The sequence below is a fragment of the Schistocerca gregaria genome, chromosome 5 (assembly GCF_023897955.1).
Source record: "Schistocerca gregaria isolate iqSchGreg1 chromosome 5, iqSchGreg1.2, whole genome shotgun sequence".
NCBI lineage: Eukaryota > Metazoa > Arthropoda > Insecta > Orthoptera > Acrididae > Schistocerca > Schistocerca gregaria.
Genome location: NC_064924.1, coordinates 81,065,734 through 81,089,986, shown reverse-complemented (window position 1 = coordinate 81,089,986; position 24,253 = coordinate 81,065,734). Strand labels below are relative to the sequence as shown.

The 24,253-nt window shown below is 43.0% G+C and overlaps 1 protein-coding gene across 2 annotated transcripts in view; it reads left to right on the top strand.

Annotated features, from left to right (window-relative positions):
• LOC126272569 (UDP-glucosyltransferase 2-like) overlaps positions 1 to 24,253 on the top strand; it is a 92,301-nt gene that overhangs the window by 5,683 nt on the left and 62,365 nt on the right. For both annotated transcript variants that reach the window (XM_049975490.1, XM_049975491.1), the window contains exon 2: positions 5,464 to 5,867. In XM_049975490.1, coding sequence (XP_049831447.1) covers positions 5,464 to 5,867 — 404 coding nt within the window. The remainder of the gene's footprint in view (positions 1 to 5,463; positions 5,868 to 24,253) is intronic.

Below are 24,253 nucleotides of genomic sequence, written 5' to 3'. Positions count from 1 at the left end.
ATTGCGAGCCACATATTTCCTCCACAACAGTACCCTTCACTGCATTTCACACGTGACAGCCTCGACTGTACCTAGCAACAATCTAATGGATAATTATTCAAGTTGAGTAGGCACAGCTCTCAGACATTCTGTCAAGTCAATAACAATCTAAAAACTTTGTATAGAAATTTCATTAGCGAATCCTATCCCCTAAGAGGCAAATTCACATTCCGAAAAGAAGCCGGAAATGATGTATTCAGTTCATAACTAAAAGTGCCATTGTGATTTCTCAGAATTTTTGGCAAAATAAACAATAATTTTTGTTAGTTTCATGTTTCTCTTACATTAACTAACACAACTCCAGTACCCAAGTACCCCACTAGTTACATAAGAAATTTTGTGAATATTTGTGTCATTTCCTTACAGCGGACGACTCCAGAAGATATTTATCGCTGAAAGTTTTTCAGGCATTTCTCTTTACAGCGTTAGGAGTGTCAGTCTGACTTCTGCAGTAGTGTGGGGGTGGAAATTGCATCTTGCAGGAGCCACAGGGTGCAGGGTACATCTCAGATTAATATGTTGTGCAGAATGACAAAATAGCACGCACACACACTCACACATGGAACTCACAGACTTCGAATCTGGTCAGGTGATTGGGTACCACTTGTGTAGTACGTCCGTACGAGAGATTTCCACACTCCTAAACATTCCTAGGTCCACTGTTTCCGATGTGGTAGTGAAGGGACACGTACAGCACAAAAGCATACAGGCCGACTTCATCTGTTGACTGACAGAGACTGCCGACAGTTGAAGAGTGTCGTAATGTGTAATAGGCAGATATCTATCCAGATCATCACACCAGACTTCCAAACTGCATCAGAATCCACTACGGCGGCCGGTGTGGCCGAGCGGTTTATGCTCTGCCAAACATGTGCTGAGACACTTCTTCAATAACAGCTGTGAATGGGGGTGGTTAGTGTACAATGTACCACAATGTACATGAAGGCGGCATCCAGTGCCACTGGATGCTGCCTGCCATTGTCATCAGTGATGGTTTGAATCAAGGCCTGGCAAACATGTGCTGAGACACTTCATCAATAACAGCTGTGAATAGGGGTGGTTAGCGTGCAATGTACCATAACTGTGGGCTAGCATCACCATCCGTTCAAGGTGGTGGCATGTGAGGGCAACAATCTGTGCCTTGGTGCAGTTCCCTATTGTACATCTTTCAGGCCGACCATGTGGGCGAGAGGTTCTAGGCGCTTCAGTCTGGAACCGCGCGAAAGCTATGGTCGCAATTTCGAATCCTGCCTCGGGCATGGGTGTGTGTGATGTCCTTAAGTTAGTTAGGTCTAAGTAGTTCTAAGTTCTAAGGGACTGATGACCTCAGATGTTGGTCCCTCAGTGCTCAGAGCCATTTGAACCATTTTTACAATCCACTGCAGATACTATGAAAGTTCGGCAGAGCTGACAAAAATTGGATTTCATGGTCGAGCGGCTGCTCATAAGCCACACATCACGCCAGTAAATGCCAAACGTCGCCTCGCTTGGTGTAAGGAGCGTAAACATTGAACGATTGAACAGTGTAAAAACGTTGTGTGGAGTGACGAATCACAGTACACAATGTGGCGATCAGATGGTAGGGTGTAGGCACGGCGAATGCCCGGTGAATGTCAACCGCCAGCGTATGTAGTGCCAACAGTAAAATTCGGAGGCGGTTGTGTTGTGGCGTGATCGTGTTTTTCAGGGAGGGGCCCTTGTTGTTTTGCGACGAACTATCACCGCCCAGGCCTACATTGATTTTTAAGCACCTTCTTGCTTCCCACTGTTGAAGAGCAATTCTCGGATGGCGATTGCATCTTTCAATACAATCGAGCACCTGTTCATCTCCGTGGCGGAGTGTTTACACGAAATGGCACCCCTGTAATGGACTGTCCTGCACAGAGTCCTGACAGGAATACTGTGGAACACCTCTGGGATGTTTTGGAATGCCGACTTCGTGCCAGGCCTCACCAACCGACATCGATACCTCTCCTCAGTGCAGCGCTCCGTGAAGAATAGGCTGCCATTCCCCATTCTTTCCAACACCTGTTTGGACGTATACCTGCGAGAGTGGAATCTGTTATCGGGGCTAAGGGTGTGCCAACACAGTGTTGAATTCCAACATTACCGATGGAGGTTACCACTAAATGGTAAGTCGTTTTCAGCCAGGTGTCCGGATACTTTTGATCACATACTGTAGCTTGTGATGACCATTGCAGCGCTGGAAACGAAATCTCGTACGCAGATTCAAGGCTTAAACCACGACCTGGTGCCCATGCAGCGAAAATGAACAGGTATGAAAAGTTTCCTGTTCAGTATCTTTACTGAACCTCCTCTGCTTCCATTGCCAGTCGAAGACTGGTGGTGAGAACTTCTTCTAACACTAGACTTCGAAGTCAAGCACTACAGCACAGACGTGGATTAGCAATCTACGTGTGGCTCCATCATACTTTCCTGTAGCGCCACCACATGCTCGCCAGTTGTGTCTACATTAACTCCTGTGTATCTTTCCCCTGCGAATATGTTCTTTGATCTGTCGGCATTCCTGTCAAATGAAAATCCATAACATGTGATGCTGCTTCTCGGCTTCCGATCAAACAAAGACGGCAATTAGATAAAGAAAATAAGTTCTACACCCCCACATATGCGGCATAAAAAATGAAACACCAGCAGGAAATGAAATAAAATATTGATATATTTAATGCTATTTCTTTTCAAAATTTTTCTTCTGCTCCGCCAGCTTTCAAATGAAAAAATAATCTGCTTCTAAATATCCCAGGCATCAATATTGCCACTCTGGATATCGCCGTTCTGGTTAAAGGGGAGTAACACCAACTAATCCATCGATTCCCTGTGTTGTACCTATGTGCTTCTTCGAAGTAGGTTTAATTTAGACCCAGAGAAGTTCCAGCGCTAGAAATTTTCACGTGTGTACTTGTCTCCTAAATTTTCCTGTGTTATCAAAAGCTGTTGAAACAGATAATCTATATAGTTTTCTGGCAATTGTATGTTCTTCTTACAAACATAGGACACGAAATGTCCCAATAATCAAGCATAACTGTTATTTCTTGTGGCTGGGAATGATCTTAAATCTGGGTAGCCTTCTTTCTATCCATCAGAGACTGCGTTTGAGATAATTCTCTTGGTAAATGGTAGTGTGTTCCTCGTCCAATTCCAGATTGGGTGCTGTTCATTGCAAATGAGACGTTGCGCCATTGAATAAATTACCTGTGACTTCTGGCAACAAGAAGTGTCTGCTAAGCATATTTTAAAACTTCTTGCTCGAGTAATGAAACTTCTTTTATGTGGATGTTGCTCGATATATTCTTTCAGCCTCTGCTTTGAAACTTTAGCGACATGGCATGGACAGCGGAAGCAATCGACAGCTGTTCATATATTTGTGCCGTAGTTATTTCGTAAAATTTACTCACTTAAACAATTCGTCCCTAAATAATCTGTAGTGTAATTGCACACAAGACGGCAGTTGACTAGTATCATTATAAATCTCTTTAACATATCTATTTGAATGGAAAGAATTATATTTCTATCGAAAGCATTTACGCAAAATGGAGGTACATGAAAACGAACTGCTATCTAAATAATGCACATATGCAATGGGGTATTTTGTCGTACAGCGTTTGCAAGCAGTAATAGACTGTACAAGGCAAATGTATTCCTCGTAGTTTTTACAGACATAACTGGTGTTCCTACTTTTTTGTTTCTCAGCCCACACACTCTACTCGGGAGGCTGTAGTTAGCTGTTTCTGGTTCAGAACTTCTCATACTAGAAAACTCTTCACTCCTCTCAGTTACTTTTTTTTTCTTTTTGGCGAAGACAACTGCCTCAAGTATTTTGTTCCTCTCAGTTTCCCTCTCTTATTAACACATCTGGATTTATGATACCGTAAAATACAAACACTGAACATCTTGTGTTTCTAGCTACATTATATGATACAGTCATTCCCTCTAACACGTCATCTCCACCCTTAGTGAGTTTATAGAATGTTATGATTTCTGTTTTTTTTTTTTTTTATAATTCTCTGTGTTTTGGTCAATGATGCGTCGTAGACAGAAGTAACAACAGCCTACTTCTTTTCTGGAATGATCAAAGTTTTAGAAAAAATTCCTGTTCCTAGTGACACTTTAAAACATTTGGTGACAACAGCAGGAACAAACTGACGTACACTAATGAGCCAAAACATTATGACCATTTCCTTAATAGCTCGATTGTCCGTCTTTGGAACGAAGTACATCACTGATTCTACATATCACGGATCCGACATTTTGTTGGTAGGTATGTGGCATTAGATGTCAGTGCACAAGTCATGTAATTGGCGTAAATAGCGAGCTTCTGATTTGTGTACGTGATGATGGTGCCCGATCGCCACCCATATGGATTCCATAAGCTTTACATATGCGAATTTGGTTGCCGATACATCAACATGAGTTCTCTATAATGCTCCTGAAACCACTGTAGCACGGTTCTGTTTTCTAGACATGGACAGTTGTACTGCTGACAGACTAGATAGCCTTCAGTGAAGACATCAAACATGAAGGGAGACATATGGTTCGCAGCTGTCAGCGAGTCTTCAATTACCATCATAGTTTTACATGCACAGGAGAACGCCTCCTGTAGCATAATGCTGCTCCTACTCTTTTCTAGTGATAGTTACACTTGACAATATAACAGCAGATCATTGAATTGGGATTTTGGGCACGCCTGAGCCTACTAAAATTGCGAAACACCATGGCAAACGACCTTAGAGCGAAACACACCCGACGACACAGGCAGAAATTGAACGAGACACATCAAGTCAAGAAATTCTCACCGTTAGTCCAGAAGGCAGACAAGCATTCGGCGACAGGTTTCAACCAGCACCAACTCGAGTTATGTCAATCGCCCCAGTTCCACCACAGCAACGAGGACACGACGCGTCAACAGTTGCCACGCCAAGCTTCCTTATCACACAGCCCATCCAGAACGACTGCCTCCGTCCCGAGTACACACGCTCGTAGCAATCACTTGCGTTCACAAGAAGTTATACCACATTTCCCGCAACATTGCGCTTCCACACAACCGGAAACTAAACTCCTTGTCTCACTCCGGTAGCAGCACTCGATACTCTCGTCGTCAGCAGGTCTCTCCCCAGAACGCAGCGCCCTCCGAAATTTAAAAGCAAACGGACCAATCGCGGCAGAGCAAAGCCAAGGCTCCGAAAGACGACACACCACACTTAGGCAAAGATGATGATCCGGTTCAGTCGTAGCGTTTTGGCTGATCAGTGTATGACGGTACACACTGAAGCATAAAATACCGTTCATGAGACTGCAGTTGCCAGGAGTGGCCAAATGATATGAAGAAGTGGCGTAGGCCCGACGAAGCGCACGCAAAGAGCACCAAAACAATGAAAAGGTTTCTTATTGGAGATCTCCTCGTTGCAGGCACATATACGGCTTGTCGCGTTAGTGGTGTGTTTGGCGGTGGGTGCTTGCAACGCAGCCCGCATTCTGGCACTGTTCCACTACCCTGGCGGCAGCCACTTCAACACACTGGGCCGGCTGGTGCGCGAGTTGGCCGCCAGGGGCCACCACCTGACCGTCGTGAGTCACGTCCCCCTGGACAGCCCTCCGGCCAACTACACCGACGTCAGCATCAGGGGGTCCGCTCCGCTCGTCACGGACACGTTCAGTGTCACGAGGCTTTTCTACGCAGCCAAGAAAGACCTTGGTCTTCTCGATCTGGGCATCACAAGAGAAATTGCTTCATACTTATTCAACATTGATTTCAGAAACTGCAAAGTGGCATATGAACATCCTGCCATCGAAGACCTCATAAGAAGCATAAGGTACTAGTATCACTCAACAAATGGATCATTTTAAAACCTATTTATAATTCATATGAAACGTCCCCTTAGAAAAACATATGAACTACTGTGCTGATAAAACTCTTACGCTATTTGATTTTCAAACAGGTGAGCAAAACTGAACGTACTCAGACATTTCGTTCTTTACCTATTCTGATCAGCACTAAACTGACACACAATATTTTTAGCGCAACGCAATCCCTACAAAAGGATGGCCCTGACTAACAATAACCTATACCTTTAATGAATCACTTACCTTACAAAAATCTTCGTTGCTCGAACTACTGCAACACAGCTATATATATATCAGTTCATGACATCCAGGCTTACAATTTACTGTCTCTGTCCAGATCATCCGCTCTCAAAACTCTGCCATCTCACTCCTCACATCCACCACTGCTGGCGGCTTGCCTCCAACTGCACAACGCTACGCGCTTTTAACAGACAACTGCCCAACACTACAACAGCAAAAAACAATGCAAACCAGCCACAGACTGCACACAGAACAGCCAGTGATTTTCATACAGAGCCCTACGTGGCCTTACCAACATAAAAACCTAAACAGCTTACTTACAAATAGTGATGAAAGTAGTAGTTTATGAATAAAAATGGAAATCCACAGAAACGATTAAATTTACGGTTGGATTTCATTGATTTCAGTCATTATAATCCAACGAAGAGCCAAAGAAAGTGGTACAGCAGCCTAATATCGTGTAGCCCCCTCCCTCACGAGGACGCAGAAGTGCCGCAACACGACGTGGCATGGACTCGACTAACGTCTGAAGAAGTGCTGGGAGGAACTGACACAATGGATCCTGCATGGATGTCCATAAATCCGTAACAATACCAGGGGGTGGAGAACTCTTCTGAACAGCACGTTGCAAGGCATCCCAGAAATGCTCAATAACCATTGGTGACCGGCGGAAGTGTTTAAAGTCAGAAGAGTGGTCCTGGAACCACTCTGTAGCGATTCTGGACGAGTGAGGTTGTGCTGGAGGTAACTGACAAAATGAATCCTGCAGGGATGTCCACAAATCCGTAAGAATACGAGGGGGTGGAGAACTCTTCTAAACATCACGTTGCAAGGCATCCCAGAAATGCTCAATAACCATTGGTGGCCAGCGGAAGTGATTAAAATCAGAAGAGTGGTCCTGGAACCACTCTGTAGCGATTCTGGACGTGTGGGGATTTGCACTGTCCTGCTGAAATCGCCCAAGCCCGTCGGAATGCGGAACGCACTTCAATGGATGCAGGTGATCAGACCGGATGCTTAAGCCCGTCTCACACGGAGCAAGATTCGCTGGAAGTTTCCTTGCTGGCTCGCGCAACGGCTACCTCGCGGGCTCCGTCGTCTGCTAGCGGGCTTCCAGGATAGGTCCGGTGCTATTTTTCTTGTAAGTTTCCCCGCGTGCTACCTGCGTTTCGTTTGTGACGTCAGACACGGAAAGCTTGGGCGGGAAGCCTTTGTTGATAGTAGCTTCTCTGCTGTTATCAGGTGCGGTAGGAAGTTGTTGCACTTGCGTTCAGAAGCACTCGAAAGAGCTGCAAGTGACATATACGACGAGCAAGGAGTGCTATAGCAAAATGCACAATTTATGTACTCAATTTAAAGTGGAGTAACCCAAAGTAAAATCATCGAAAAGTCAAACAGTAAGGAAATGGTGATACTTTTCAAACAAAAGTAGGTGTTATGCAAACTAACTTCAACTCTTTATGAAGCATGCAGAGCACAGTTTTCCAGCATTTCTCCTCTTAATCCAGTTTTTCGTCCATTCTTTCTTTCTTCTTCTCTCATTAGCAAGTGTTTCTGCATCGTTTAGCACCAAAACAACTAATAACGCCAGTTTGCTCTGAACATCTGCACCAGAAGCAGCCATCTTCGTTCGACGCAACATGCAGCCGATCACAACACAACTAGCTGCCGAGCTTGCACTGTGGGAGAGCTACGGCATGGAAGATGGCCGGCTCTTTCCCTGCAAGCCGTCAGGCATGCACGCCATCTCGAAAACTTGGGGCGAACCTTGCTCCTTGTGAGACGGGCTTTACGTAAATGTCACCTGTCAGAGTCGTATCTAGACGTGTCAGCGGACCCATATCACTTCACCTGCACACACCCCACACTATTAAAAAGCCTCCATCGGCTTCAACAGTCCCCTGCTACTGTGCAGGGTCCATGGATTCATGAGGTTGTCTCTGTACCCGTACGCGTCCATCCACTCAATACAATTTGAAACAAGACTTGTCCGACCAGGCAACTTGTTTCGGCAACAGTCCAATGTCGGTGTTGACAGGCCCAGGCGAGACGTAAAGCTTTGGGTCTTGCAGTCATCAAGCGTACACGAGTGAGACTTCTGCTCCGAAAGCCCATACCGATGGCGTTTCGTTGAATGGTTCGCGCGCTGACACTTGTTGATGGCCCAGCACTGAAATCTACAGCAAGTTGCGGAATACTTGCTCTTTGTCACATTCAACGATTCCCTTCAGCCGTCGTTCGTCCCGTTCTTGCACTGTCTCTTTCCGGCAGCAGCGATGTCGGATATTTGATGTTTCACCGCATTCCTGATATTCACGGTCCCTTCATGAAATGGTCCTGCGGAAAATCCTCACCTCATCACTACCTCGAAGAGGCTGTGTCCCATCGCTCATGCGGCGATTATAACACCACATTGAAACTCACTTAATTTTTGATAACCTGCCATTGCAGCAGCAGTAACCGATCTATAAACTGCGTCAGACACTTGTCTTACACAGGCGTTGCCGACTACAGCACCGTATTCTGCCGGTTTGCTTATATCTGTATTTGAATACGCATGCCTATACCAGTTTCTTTGACGCTTTACTATAAAATTACGTTACATTACATTCATACTCGTTTCACAGATAAAGAACACGACATTTCGTAATGATGTGAAATCTGTCTGTTTAACATAAGGTTCCTCTACACGGCTTTTCTTTTTGTGCAATTACTATTTCGTATCTAAAAATTCATCTATTAAGTAGAAGGAGTTGTCATTCAGAAAGTCTTTTAGTTTGTTTTTAAATGCTGGTTGGCTAACTGTCTGACTTTTAATGCTGTTGGGTAAATGATCAAGGCTTTTATGGCATTAAAATTCGCACCTTTTTGTGCCAAAGTCAGACTTAATCCAGCATAGTCAAGATCATCCCTTCCTCTAGTATCGTATCAATACAGTGTGCTATCATTTTTTAAAACTTGGATGGGTTATTACTAACAAATTTTATAAGTGAGTGTATGTATTGCGAAGGTATTGTAGTACCCCTGGTTCCTTAAATAAATGTCTTGCAAGGTGATCTTGGATGGACTCAAGCTATTAGTCTGTTTACGTGCTTTTTTGCAATGAATACTTTCCGGTTGATACGCCCAGCTTAACCCGCAGAACAGGACAGGTACTTTAAATTATGGAAAGGGACCAAAATAAGGAGCCGTTAGTTACACTCGAACATACAACTTTATTATTTGATCAAGCATTACAATAGCACAGAATTTTTTTTTAAACCCACAGCTCTAATCTTTGGGGTTCAGTTACCGGCTGAAAGCCACTTTAATTTGCAAATGGCTGAAGGCCAATAACTTAAAACGCAGGCATAATCAGAAATGTACAAGGCAAGCCTTATCTTACAACAGTTCTTTATTTAGGCTGAAGGCCGAAAGAGTCTGAGATTTTCAGAGCAAACAATTTGAATTCAGAATCGGCTGAAAGCCCAACACTTAAGGCTAAACAACATCAAATTTTAAAAAAGCAAAGGCTTCACATAAAATAGTTCTTAATTAGGCAAAACTCAAGCAAAACAGAAATTTAAAAGGCAAAGCCTTATCTTAAAACAGTTCCTTAGATAGGCTGAAGACCCAAAGAATCAGACACTTCAAGAGAAAACAAGTTAAATTCAAATCAGCTCAAGGCCTAACACTTAAAACTCCATAACATTAATTTTTTTTAAATACCAAAGGCCTTACGTGAGACAGTTCTTTACATTAGGCTGAAGGCCTAAAGAATCTTAGGCCTTAAGGGCAAAACAACCTTAATTTTTTTTTAATCGTCTAGAAGCCATACAAGTACAAACAAAAAGAACGAATTAAAAAAGGGCACTACATCCAAGGCCGCTCAGATGTCCGAGGGTCGGCCTGGAATTCAAAGAGTAACGCTCCCTTAGGTGAGACAGGCACACAGGCCAACCATTCACGATCCAACGACAACTAAGCCGACCGACAGTCAACGGATCCACCGACAAGATAACTTCCACTTCACCTGACCAGTGCTCAACAGGGAGTTCAACGGAACAACATAGAAGATATTGGCGACCACAACCAATCATACATGGAGCTGTGAAACTACACACTGTGCTGGACAGCAACAGCACGTTAAGGAAACTACACTGCCTGAAATTTTCGTCAACGGCTAGGGAAGGCAACCGGAAGGTTAACGGCCACAAGGCAGAAGATACCGCTGGTGCACTTCAATTCAAATAACCAAACACAGTGAAACTCCACCGGAGAATTTTGTTGTTGTTGCTCGCGGGAATCTCCCAGCAGCCAACAACGAGAAGCAGACGGCACAGTCTGAACAGTTGACTTGGTGATTAATTAAATCCAAACTCAAATTTCGTCTGCATTGTTGGTGAGCTATGGACCTCGTAGCAATGGGAACAGCCCCACACACTCCGACACCGCGTCGAGACCCCAAGCAGCCCCGGCCAAACTACGTCCGGCGGAGAACAGCTCGCTGCTCCACACCAACCGACCGACTGCCCAGGCCCGGAAGCAGTGAAAGGACCAAGTATACGTCGGCAGATGAGACGACCGACCGAACAAACAACGGACAGTCGTCCCACTCCAATCTCGTTCTATCGGACAGTTCATGTGTGTCGCCAGCGGTCAGCGGGCACTGGCTGTCGGTGCCTCACCGGCGCTCCGCCAACCCCTTCCCCCCCCCCCCCTCCCCCACCCACAACTTCACTGCTGCTGCGTCACGAACTGACTACCAGACACACGACGACCCAGAAATACTATCGGTCGCTCCAGAGATGGTACGACTCTGCACTTATCGATACGCGCTGCTGCTGCCGCTTACGGGCAAGTAATGCAAGAAGTGAGTGACACCAGTAATGGAATTAGAAATCGAGGCAACAGTACGGTAATAGAAAATGACAAAGAATAAATCTGAATAACGCGAGCCATGCACGGCTCAGTCTTAATGACGAATTACTCCAAAATATTGCGCCATATCAATGCAGTGAATGAAAATTGGCATAGTTGGCTACTATATTGAGACGTTTTTCACCAAAATTTGAAGTACTAGTAATATCATAAGTAGCTGATATCATCAATGTGTTTCTTCCAATTTAAGTTCTCAAGAATGCACAGCCAGAAATTTTGCAACAGACTTCTATTCAAACTCTATATTTATCAATATTGTTATGCCACTTACCGCACACAACTGTACATACTTTGTTTTCTCAAAATTTAGTGAGAGTCCATTTGCAGAGAACCAGTTACTAATTTTCTGAAAGGCTTCTTTGCACTTGAAACAAGGGTGGTGCAAAAAATCAATAGGATAAAACTGACAATTCAGAGTCCTGTATTGTTAAAAACTCTTGCAAAGTGGTTTGAGAAAACATGAAACAATATACACTACTCGACAAAAAAAATGAAGCACCAAGAAGGGAAGGAGGAGACGAAACGAAACTCAAAGGTTGACAGGGTATGCAATGTTATTTCCGCGATTATGAAGTGGAGCAACATATACATGTACTTGGCAATACGAGCAAATCTACCAGTATGACGCTGCAAACCTTCTGGCCTTGATGCAGGCGCTGATTCAGTTATGGATCTTGTTATAAGGCCATGGTCCCCGCTCGTGAGACAAACTGGCACACACTGTTCTAAATTGCCTTCGCTATTTACATATTGGTATTAAGAGGGACATCGTGTCTGAGCTAGTCTCACGTATCACGCAGACAGTTCAGACACATGCAAGTTATGGGCGAGAATCGTTATGTTGAATAGGTGCATCACTACAGCCACACAGAAGGTAACACATGAGGACACAGAATATTCGTCACGTTCCACAGTCTCCTCAGTCACTTCTAGCAGGGATCTGACGTCATACTGGACTACTCTCCAAGCCATAACGCCAGTGGAGTCTGCTCTGTCTCTCTGTAGCGACGATATTCATATGGGGTAGTGCAGAACTGCGATTCGTCACTCAACACAGTGTGACACCATTCATCACTAATGCCTACTTCCCAGTCATGGTATCGTTCCAAATGCAGCCGCTTTTGTTGAGGTGTTAACAGCAGCCTATGCCTGGGACCGTAAGTCTGTAGCCTGGTTGCTACTGACCTCCATCCAATGATGCGAGGCTGCAAAGGATGTTAAAGGGAGGCCATTACTTGTTCTCAGATGGCAGGCGAAGATGTGAAGGAATTACGAGATGCTTGGTGCACAATACAGCGATCCTCCACCGTGTTGGTCAGGGATAATGCGTGATCCACTAGAACCTTGACAAGGAGTACGCCTGCCCTCACACTCCCATGGAGTCCATCATTGGGTCGCTGTCTACATCTAAATCTACATGACTACTCTGCAATTCATATTTAAGTTCTTGGCAGAAGGGTTCATCGAACCACAATCATACTATCTCTCTACCATTCCACTCCCGAACAGCGCGCGGGGAAGACGAACACCTAAACCTTTCTGTTCAATCTCTGATTTCTCTTATTTTATTTTGATGATCATTCCTACCTATGCAGGTTGGGCTCAACAAAATATTTTAGCATTCGGAAGAGAAAGTTGGTGACTGAAATTTCGTAAGTAGATCTCGCCGCTACGAAATACGTCTTTGCTTTAATGACTTGCATCCCAACTCGCGTATCATATCTGCCACACTCTCTCCCCTATTACGTGATAATACAAAACGAGCTGTCCTCTTTTTACCCTTTCGATGTCCTCCGTCTGTCCCACCTGATAAGGATCCCACACCGCGCAGCAATATTCTAACAGAGGACGAACGAGTGTAGTGTAAGCTGTCTCTTTAGTGGACTTGTTGCATCTTCTAAGTGTCCTGCCAATGAAACACAACCTTTGGCTCGCCTTCCCCACAATATTATCTATGTGGTCTTTCCAAATGAAGTTGATCGTAATTTTAACACCCAGGTATTTAGTTGAATTGACAGCCTTGAAAATTGCACTATTTATCGAGTAATCGAATTCCAACGGATTTTTTTTTTGAACTCATGTATATTACTTTTCGTTATTTAGTGTCAACTGCCACCTGCCACACCATACAGCAATCTTTTCTAAATCGCTTTTCAACTGATACTGGTCTTAGGATAACCTTACTAGACGGTAAATTGCAGCATCATCTGCGAACAACCTAAGAGAACTGTTCAGATTGTCACCCAGGTCATTTATATAGATCAGGAACAGCAGAGGTCCCAGGACGCTTCCCTGGGGGACACCTGCTATCACTTTAGTTTTACTCGATGATTTGCCGTCTATTACTACGAACTGCGACCTTCCTGACAGAAAATCACGAATCCAGTCGCAAAAATGAGACGATACCCCATAGGCCCGCAGCTTGATTAGAAGTATTCTCTGAATGCACCAAAAATCTGGCTATCACATGTTTCCAACAGCGGCTCAAATGGAGATTCACGACGAAGCCACTTCAGACTCTCTCAGGTTAATTAGTTAGTTAGTGAGTTACACGTTCTATAGGTCATTTGAACGATTTCTTTATCGAAAAGCTATGGAAAGAGTCGTTTTAGAGGATATGTATACATGACTAGTGTTAGCATTAATTATCACATTTTGATGTTATTCCTGCTCATACAATTACAATTGAAGAATGAGCCTTCGTATTAATTTTTTTATTTTTTATTTTATTTATTTATTTTACTGGCTACCAGTTTTTAAGGAGAAATTCGTTTGTGAAGGAGTTACCCAAGAGGAATGATTTCAAATTAGATTTAAATCTTGGTTCCCTACCTGTTAAATGTTTTACGATATTGGGTAAATGATCAAAATTTCATCATTTTTCTCAAATCGTGATTTATTATTTATGACGAATTTCACTAGCGAATATATGTATCTAGACATTGTAGTTAAAACTTCTAGCTCCCTAGAAGAAGTATCTGCATGTTGTCTGTGGGTGAACACAACATATTATTCTTACTGCTCGCTTTTGCACAAGGGGTACTTTCTTCTAAGTGATGTGTTACCGTAGAACATTATTCATAACGACGTTAATGCATGGAAACATTCAGAATACGCCAGGAGGTTGATACGTTTGTTTTCAAAATTATCAGATACATGCAGAACAGATGTAGCTGAACGTAACTGCTTGGAAGCTCAATATTGTAGTTCTTCCAGTTTCCATCAATATGAACACTCCAAAATTTGGAATATTCTACCCAACGTACTAACTACTGCCCATGTGCTACATTAGTCGTTGGTATGACTCGATTTGTTGAACAGAACTGAAAATAGAGTGTTTTCAAAATTTAGGGAGAGTACATTTTCAGGGAATCACTCAAGAATTCCTTCTAAAACATCATTTATTATCTTTTCTGTTGTTTTCTCTCTTATGGGATTTGTTACAACACTAGTATTGTCTACCAAAAGTACCTATTTTACTTGATGAATGTTAAGTGGAAGGTCATTCATGTATATTAGAAATGGACCAAAAATTCAATCCAATTGGACTCCCTTTGCGAATTTACCCCAGTCACTAAAATTTTCTACCTTCCTGACAGTGTTTGGACTGTTCAGCACAACCTTCTGCATTCTGTTTGTCAAGTATGATACAGATCAACTGTCTGTAAAGCCATCAATTCCATAAAACTGAGTTTTTCTAAAAGAGTATCATGATCTACATAATCGAAGGCTTTGGAGAGATCACAGAACATTCCAGTTGGCGATATATTATTGTTTAAGTCTTGTATAATTTGATGAGTGAATGTATGAGTAGCATAATCACTATAACAACCTTTCTAGTATCCAAACTGTGACGTCCTATGTAAATTGTTTCCACTTAAGAGTGCGACTACTGTTCTGTACATTACTTTTTCGAAAATTTTGGGAAACGATGTCAGTAAGGAAATTTGACGATAATTATAGAACTGTATCTTGTCAGCTTTCTTATGAAGTGCTTTAGTAAATACACATTTGAACCTGTCTGGAAAAACTCCCTGTGCTGGTGATGCATTGTGTATATTACTAAGGGCATTACTTATTATGAAGTTGGAGTAACTTTTCTGTTTGTAATACGATCAACGCCGTAAAAGCATTAACTTTTTTGAATTTTTATTAATTTCAGTGAAGGATGTTGGTGCTACTTCTAGTTCCATAAAGTTTTGCAGAATGACATTTTTAATATATTATCTTGGTTCTTTAACTGCCTTATAATCCTATGTTTTCTGCTATATTTGTGATTGTTAAAGGTACTTGTACCTTGTGAATTATCAGTCAGACCTTGTCCGTTAATTCAACTGTCATGGAATCTTGTACACTGACTGGCTTTCCTCTCTTCTGTTTGATGGTGTACCACATAGCTTTCATCTTACTATCTGCATTATTTATTTATTTCAGGATATTTTAATGACATTCCTCAAAATAGTACAGTATTTTTTGTACTAGGTAAGTAATGTTGGGTCTTGATTTACTCTGGTCTTTTACATTTTGATCTTCGTCTTGTATAGGATTTCAATTCCCTTAGTTATCGATGGCCTACTTGTTTTTTATGGATAATTTTTTAGGAAAGAAATTTGCAGTTCTTGAAACAAACTTACTGTGGAATAAATTGAATTTGACATTAGCACCTCTCATATAATTCATCACATGCCACCCCTTTTAGCTTACTCTTCAGACATTGCATCCAGTTTTCATTAATAAGCCTCACTGCTTCATATGTATCTGCCTCTGGGTTGTAAGGTGCCATACAGTTTATTTCCATTAGTTGCTCATCATGATCAGATAGTTCTTTAACTATTGGGTATATATTGTTTCAACATGAAAACTGTCTATACACATGTTATCAATCAGTGTCCTCCTATTCTGCTGCACACGAGTTGGAAACCTGACTACTGAAATTAGATTGAAACACCCAAATAATGATTTTAGTTTTTCCTGTCCGATCTTTTAAGAAATCTATATTGAAATTTTCACAAGTTACGGTTTCTTGTTGTGTGACAAGTAGCCCAATAATGCAACGAGATTCCTCGTAAATAGCTGAAAGTTTCCTGTAGGGAATCTGTAGACTGTTACAATCACCAGAGAAGAATTCTGCAGTAAAAACTCACAAGCACTTGCTTCTAGATTCTGATCAACACAAAGACTAATTGTTTCAGTGTTTTCAATATATTTCATTACATGTGTTACAACTCCTCCTTTTTTCATGTAAACTCTACAAAAATGATGTAAGTCTGTAATGCCTGATGTTTAATTTCTCCATGCCTGAAGCTATATGGTGCTCAGAGAGACACAGAACACGTATCCCTTCATAATTTTCCACCTCTTCTAGGCATACAATAAACTCATCAGTCTTCTGTTGAACCCTCTAATGTTCTGATGAAACTAATTAATTTTTTTTTCAGAAACTGTTACACATATTGTGGCCTTCTACTGCTGCCATTTCTTTCAGTACTCACTGTCTGTAACGTGGCTCTAACCTAAAAAAATGTGACGTTTTGATTCCAGCAATCACAGGGATTTTTTCTTGTGTACTTGTGGTCTCCTTACACTTGCAAAGTGCTCAGATAATCTTACTTTCCCCCTTCAATTTAGGTACAGGCTATGATTAGTGTATCCTCATCTCCAAATTTCAGCAACAAGCACGGCACATGTATTAGACTTTGTTTCAGTCCAAGGAAAGCCGCCCAGCTCTTTGTTCACAGCTACTTGTTCACACAGCTAACAGCCTCGGTGACCCTGGGCTGTTCATTTCGCTACCAGACTTGGAAAAACTCACACGAGTGTATGCTGTTAATGATCATATTTTCTCTATGTCACCTCCAATGCTATAATATAAGTGGTTAGCTAGGCTGCTTCTTGCAACTATGCTGTTTCCAGCTCATCCTACAATAAGTACCTTATCCTCGCCAACAAAGTCTGTACACAATGCCCCTATGTTCTTGCCATCTGGCTAAGCTTGGCGTTAGGTTTCGCCGTCCTTGTGACCTGTAATTCCAAGCCTAGCTTTTCCTGTAATAACTGGCCTACATCTCTCTCGTGATTGCTCCCTAGTAGCAATTCTCTTTTCTTCCTACGTGACTTTTCTTCCGACGTAGTCTTAAAGTCGTTCCTACAAGTTTGCTGCACCCTATTAAGCTCAAACACTGAATGTGAAATGTGCTTTCTGAGGCTCTCTCCTTTTGGCTATTACTTGTAACCTTCTCGCAGCTCACACTGTCTCTTTACCCCTTCAACCTATCGTATTCCAATTATGCCATTTCTAAAACTTCCTGGAGGACAGGAACGTTTTTTCCCTGATTCACTATTTTCTTGTCTCGGCTACGTTATCTATAACTGTATGGAAAAGTCTTCTTCACTTTTCCCGCAGCATTGTCTTGAATGGAACACCAACTCACAGACTTGGAATGTTTCTCCCATACCATTAATCTACCACAACATCCACATTTCTCATACATAAAGTTGCTCTTACAGTCAATTAGAATGTACAATAACACACTCAAACAGCAGTTAAGTATTCAAAAGTAAAACTTATCTATCAATAAATTATGAAGTTATTACAGACTTTAGGCAGACGTAGCAATAATACGATCTAAGTTCCTTGAACGTAGGCAGAATCAGGCAAGAACGAATGAAAACTATAAAAGCAATACATTTTCTAACAACACTCTTAAACCGACGTAATCAGAAAATCATTTTAAGCACTGTAATGGATCCAGGACAACATGTAACGATTTAATGCCGACCTTAACACTGATTTTCGCTTATCTTAGGTGTAAAATCACAGAAGACAGGAAACAAATGAAAACTCTACAAACTGCGATATTTATAACATGATGTAACTAGGCACAAACGGACACTATAATGATCACTGTACTAAATTCGAAACAGCTCGTAACGCTGATAATGCTGCCTCACACGAGCACGCAACGTCTCCATATCCTTCGCAGTGATCTGACCCTGTACACGCCCGGTATGTACCCTACCAGGCTTGGTAACAAAAGAAACACAAACCTTTTGCTAGAGTAAGTAGTTCTTAGACAATGAAGGACGTAATTTAGTTCCAGTATGATGGACGTAGAGGCACGGATTGTAAATCGCGCAGTGGAGAAGTACGCACCAAATAAATGGATTAAGAGTGGAAAGGACCCACAGTTAACAGTGGTTGAATACCAAAATTCTGCAAATGGTGACAAAGCAGAAACTGCTGCATTCCCGGTTCAAAGACGAAACGCATGAAAGACGACAAGCAGAAGTTAATAGAAGTTCGTGGCTCTGTAGAAACATTGATGTACGAAGCATACAACAACCACCATCGTCATACTTTAGCGAAAGCTCTTGCGGAAAACCCGAGAAAATTCTGGTCATTCGGAAAATCACTCAACAGTTCAGAGGTTTCTCTTCAGTCACTCGTTGGCCAGTCTCGTGCTGCACCACCTCATTTGGTAACGGTAGAAGTAGTTACGGTGATAAGAGGAAGTACTGTGTAGGATAAAATTAAGTATTAATGGTATATTGCATAATTTCTATAAGAATCAGTACAGTCTGTGATTACATTATAGGTAACAGGTTGCAAGTGAATGGAATATATAAATGTTCCCTAATGTATTTGAGTAAAAGTCCGAACATCAGGAACTGGACTCGGTCTCCTGAACCCTGCAGAGTGATCCGAAAACATGGACATAGTCTTTGGATGTGCAATCATTGCGAGAAACAGTATCGTGATTTACCAAAAGATCTGAACAGTCTGCGTACCAACATCACTTTATTATGGAACTTAGGCCATACTATCTATCTATCTATATCCGAATCCTGCTCCAGCTACTACCAGGTCTGGGTGCTGATGGGTCGTCTCCACTTGGCTCGGTCCTCCCACCACTTTTCTTCCTCCACTTGCTGCCAGGTCATACCTCTCCTTTCTACAGATATTCTCACTCTCATTTACCGCCGTGTTCTTGGGCACACTCTAGATCTTTTCCCATCCATCTTTAGTTCTTCCATAACTTTGGGAAGTCTCTGCCCATGCATCCTCTTAACATGCCCATACCATCTTAATCTCTTTCTTTCGATTTCTTCTCTCATAGAAGAATGTCTTCTGTTCTCCAGTCATCAGGTATTGTACTATTTCTCCACACACTTGATAGTACTCTATACAGCCACAGCATTCCCATTGGACCTGCTGCTCTTATCATGTCCACTGATACTTCATTCCTATTCACCATCACTGCCACACCATTTCTTCCAGACCTGTTACTCTCACTCCAGTACAGTTTTCCTCCTTCTCTCAAATTCTTCTCACCTTTTCCCTTCCACTTTGTTTCGCTTAATCCCAATATATCTAACTTCCTCTCTGTTAGTACATCTGTCATTTCTTCCATTTTTCCATTGAGCGTTAATATATTAAGGGTGCCCATATTTAGGTTATTTTTTAGCCCAGTTGGTTTCATCTTCTTGAACTGATGAATATCATCAGGTCCCCCATAATTTGCACCAGTACTTGAAGAAGCAGTGGAATCAAATCCTGAGTGGTTCGTTCAGAGGCTCGTCTGTTTTGAAAGCAATATATGAACACTTTTCTACTGGCTTTTTAGGCTAGGATTGTCTGCCTTAGCCTTTGGAGTTTCTCCTCCACCACAAGGCAGTGGTTCCCTTCTCATTTAATGCCCAGATAGGAGAGTTGCCTCATCTGCCAGCGACGCCGTTCCGAAGTCTTCCTTCTCCGCCGTCGCTGCCATTAAGGTCTTCACCCGTCATCCTGGGCATGGGTTCCGTGTCATACCTCACGGGATTGGGTCCCTGCCTGAACTCAGCCATCCTATCACTCCAGCATACTGTAGTGTAGGATGCCCACCCCTGCGACGTGGACGCGCCAGACAGGAATTACCCCAGTGGAGGAATAGGGGAGGGCACCCTACCTCCCTGGAGCCGAGTTAATGATTGTGTATGGTGCTACAATCAAAGGCCATAATGTAGGTTGCAAACCTACGTGCAGTCCTAGGTAATAACATAAACTGTCGAATCAAGGAATCCAGAAGAGGAAAGTGGTTTTTACTCTAGTGCGACATCAGTTCTAGTGCCGCAGCACCTCGGGAGGGAGGTACAACGCTTGGAATGGGTTCTGAGAGACAATGGATGTTCAACGAAGACGTTGTAAGCGTGCCATAGAGAAACATGCACCTAACTGACACATTTAAAAAATAAATTCTAGGCACGGTATTTCTGCCATAAGTCCCCAGGGAGCCAAACACAATCGGTAGTGCATGTCGAAAACAAGGCAGTGGAGATACACATGCAGACGAAAGAAGTTCGGTGACTATTTGAGATTTTCAAAGACGAACGGGACCAACTTGCAACAAAGGGGTCTACTGAATTGGCGGCAGAGTGTATTTCGTAAAACAGACGGATAAACTGTCTGAAGCGGAGCATGAGTCGTGATTTGCAGAACTATTGTACAAATTTCGCTCATATCTGAGTTTTAGCCGGGGACATGAATTTTGAAAACTGTTTGTTCCGAGGAAGGATTCGAGGTCTACAAGTATCTTTCTGTGCAAAGCACCATATGGACCACCTATTTTATTGATACATCCATTTTTGCCTGATTTTTGACGTCTTGAGCTCTAAATTATGCACCGACATTAGTTTGCCGGTCCAAGAATGTGGAACAAATACATTCACGAAGATGTATTCGTGAAAGTGTCAGTAACTACAGATACATCAAGCTTTATACATTTGCATGTCCAAGGTTCATAGTGATATCCATTGGAAAATCAGCAGATACTCTGCCGGGATTCAATTTCTCTATCCTGAACCTCCTCAAGCATGTCTCCTATAGTCGCAGCATAGACTTCGTTCTCAGTTCCGCAGCTATCAAAGTCGGAGATGATGTAGAAGTTATTTCATAAACTATTATATGTAAAAGGGGCGTAATGTCCTGCGCACGACGTGAAGAACCAGTTACCACAGGTTATCGAATGGCCTTAAATCGATAACCTAGGAAAAACCGGACTTCGTCGAGGTGGTTTGGCGGTGCGATATCGTATCTAAAAACTACAAAGTATTCTCATAGAAGTGTAGAAATGAAAAGATGTCCGGCATTTCACAGTACACATACCTGTCGACATATCGTATTTATCCGCCGACACCGGGCAAGCGAGTTTTAAGTAATATGTCTCACCTATACGGGCATATACATAATGGAGTACAGGTTGTAGACGCATATTAAGTTTGGGTCTGGTCATGAGTCGTGTACGAATAGCCAAATGGTAAGGTGATCGTTCGCGATAAGAGGGAAATCTGTGTTCTAGTCCCGATCTGGCACAAATTTTCATTGTTGTCATTCCGTTCTACAGCTGGTGGTTGTCCACATTCGCAATCTCTAATGTATTTACTGTATTTCATTACGGCTGTAGACGCCGCAGTGCCTGTACCGTTGGGCAGATCGGGCAGACCTCACGTGCTGACAAATATTGATGGTCCCGTGGGAAATTGCGGAAGGTGGATGTAGAAGATCGCATAAAATCAGCACGAGGAGTCACTCTTGAATCCCAATGTGCTACCATTAGCTCCAGCTAGTACAGTGACTGTGCGAAGGGGTGAAAAATAATGAGGCATGCCGGCCGGAGTGGACGTGAGGTTCTAGGCGCTACAGTCTGGAGCCGAGCGACCGCTGCTATCGCAGCTTCGAATTCTGCCTCGGGCATGGATGTGTGTGATGTTCTTAGGTTAGTTAGGTTTAATTAGTTCTAGGCGACTGATGACCTCAGAAGTTAAGTCGCATAGTACTCAGAGCCATTTGAACCATAATGGGACATAAACGTCGAGCATCTACTCATAAGGTACACGTTTCTCTAGTCATTGACAAGCGTCGCTTGAGGCTGTGTAAATAGTGATGTCACTGTGTAGTGGGTGACTGGAAACGAGTGATCTGGAGTAATGAATTACTCTGTATCTTGTGCTATGAGGGTGTTTCCCGTAGTTAAGATGTGTTTCCCTTTTCTAGCTTAAGAAAATGCTAAATGCGGAAGGATATGGACACACTTTATAATTTGGCGTCCTGTGAACTGTAGAGGAACAGTTCAGGGACGATGACACTTTGATCCAGCATGACAATGCAGCAGTATCTGTCAGGCGAACGGTTTGTGGACGGTAACATTCCTGGAATGGACTGGCCGGCCTAGGGCACCGACCTGAACCGACGGAAAATCTTTGGGGTGAGTTACATAGGTCGACTCCAGATCACAGCGTCATAGAGGACCACTTTCTCTCTTTCGACCCGTGTGTGCCATTCCTTTACAGGCATTTACATACCTCAAGGGAACTGTCCGTTAGAACAGTTCGTCATAAAGGTGAAGAGGGGACATACGTCATATTAGTTTCCACTAAGGTGTGTCCGGATTCCTTTGATCATATAGTGTGGATGCAGAAGTACACATGATCTCCAAAGATCTTTCGGGATTGTCATTTACAAAAATCAACACTTGTTGTTATTCTGATTGACCTTTATGTGAGGAGATAACTCATCATTGAATATTAAGTTTCCAATAAGTCTGTCGTCTTCTTCCAACCTATTCAACGTCTCAGCAAAACTCGAAACACTACCTCACATGCAGTATGATATCACGTAACGCTCACGGATGCTGTGACTATTTAGTACTGAACAATGGTAGTTAACCATAAGAAATGGGTTGTCTTAAATTTTCATAGTACAGTCATGGTTGACTTTCGTACAAGAAAATCATACTATGCGCAATGCGGAATGGTCATCCCGACACTTAAAATTAAAAATAAAGCAAACAGCTTCTACAATGCCATGATATGTGCTACAAGTTGTGCAACTGTTAAGTAATTCAATCTGGACCGGCTTCGTGACACCACAGGAAAATTAAGTACCACTGTAAAGTCATAAATTGTTTACTTGACAACTGTATTTCCTGACGATGTTTGAGATACATAATCCATTTTCTTAGTGTTTTTGTCATTACGTAGCCTTTCTGGCACCATTGGCAAAATATTCCAACCTTCTGCAGATTCCGCCTTGGCTGTGACAAGTTGTCGATCCTATAAACGGCTCCCAACAATCATGCAATACTGACGATTTTACCGACATATCGTAGTAACATAATGACAGATGGGATTCCACTGTGTTAGTTGATCGAACTTTCCACGGTTGTTTCACAGTGTCCAGCGGGCATAGCATTTCAAACCACGAACTGACCTCCTGGGCTCTCACGACCGACGTACACTGATCAGGCCGAACAAAATGTCCACCGACTTACTATCGATATAAACCACTCCAAGCCATAGAAGCGTCACCTGGAGACGAATGACTCCTAGTCAGACACAAGCACGTTCCAACAAGTATCAGTGAGCGTGCGGCCACTGTGTACATTGGGGAAGGTGCGCGATCTATCTGAGTTTGACCGCTTCAGAGGCGAGGTACGAACATTTCGGAAACTCCACGACTTGCCGGATATTCGAGGAGAGCTGTGGTGAGCGTCTTCAGCACGTGCCGAAACCAAGGTGAAACCATGTCGAGACGTCTTGGTGCTGGACGGCCTCCCCTCGTTACAGATGAGAGACGTCGTAGTATGAGCAGACTGGTAAAGCAGGACAGGCGGCGAGCTGTGGCGGAGCTCACAATGGACTTTAATGTTGGGAAGACTGTAAGTGTGTCTGAACACAGTACAGCGAACACTCCGCTGTCGGCAACCCTTGCATGTGACAATGTCAACACTACGACATCGTCAGCTAAGACTAAACGGTTCTAGGCGCTTCAGTTCGGAACCGCGCGACTGCTACAGTCGCAGGTTCGAATCCTGCCTCGGGATTGGATATGTGTGATGTCCTTAGGTTAGTTAGGTTTAAGTAGTTCTAAGTTCTAGGGCACTGATGACCTCAGATGTTAAGTTCCATAGTGCTCAGAGCCATTTGAACCATTTGCCAACTACAACTGAAATGGGCACGTGACCATAGGCAACGGAGGTTGGTGGAGCGGTTGAGCATTGCACCTTCTTCATTATGCCTATCCCTGGGTGCAAATCTGTCGTCTTCCAGGGGAACAGCTACTTGACACCTATACTGCGGATCGTTGGCAAGCTGGCGTCGGCTGATTATGCTCTGTGGAACATTCACGAGGGCATCCACGGGTCGAGTGCAGCTCGAG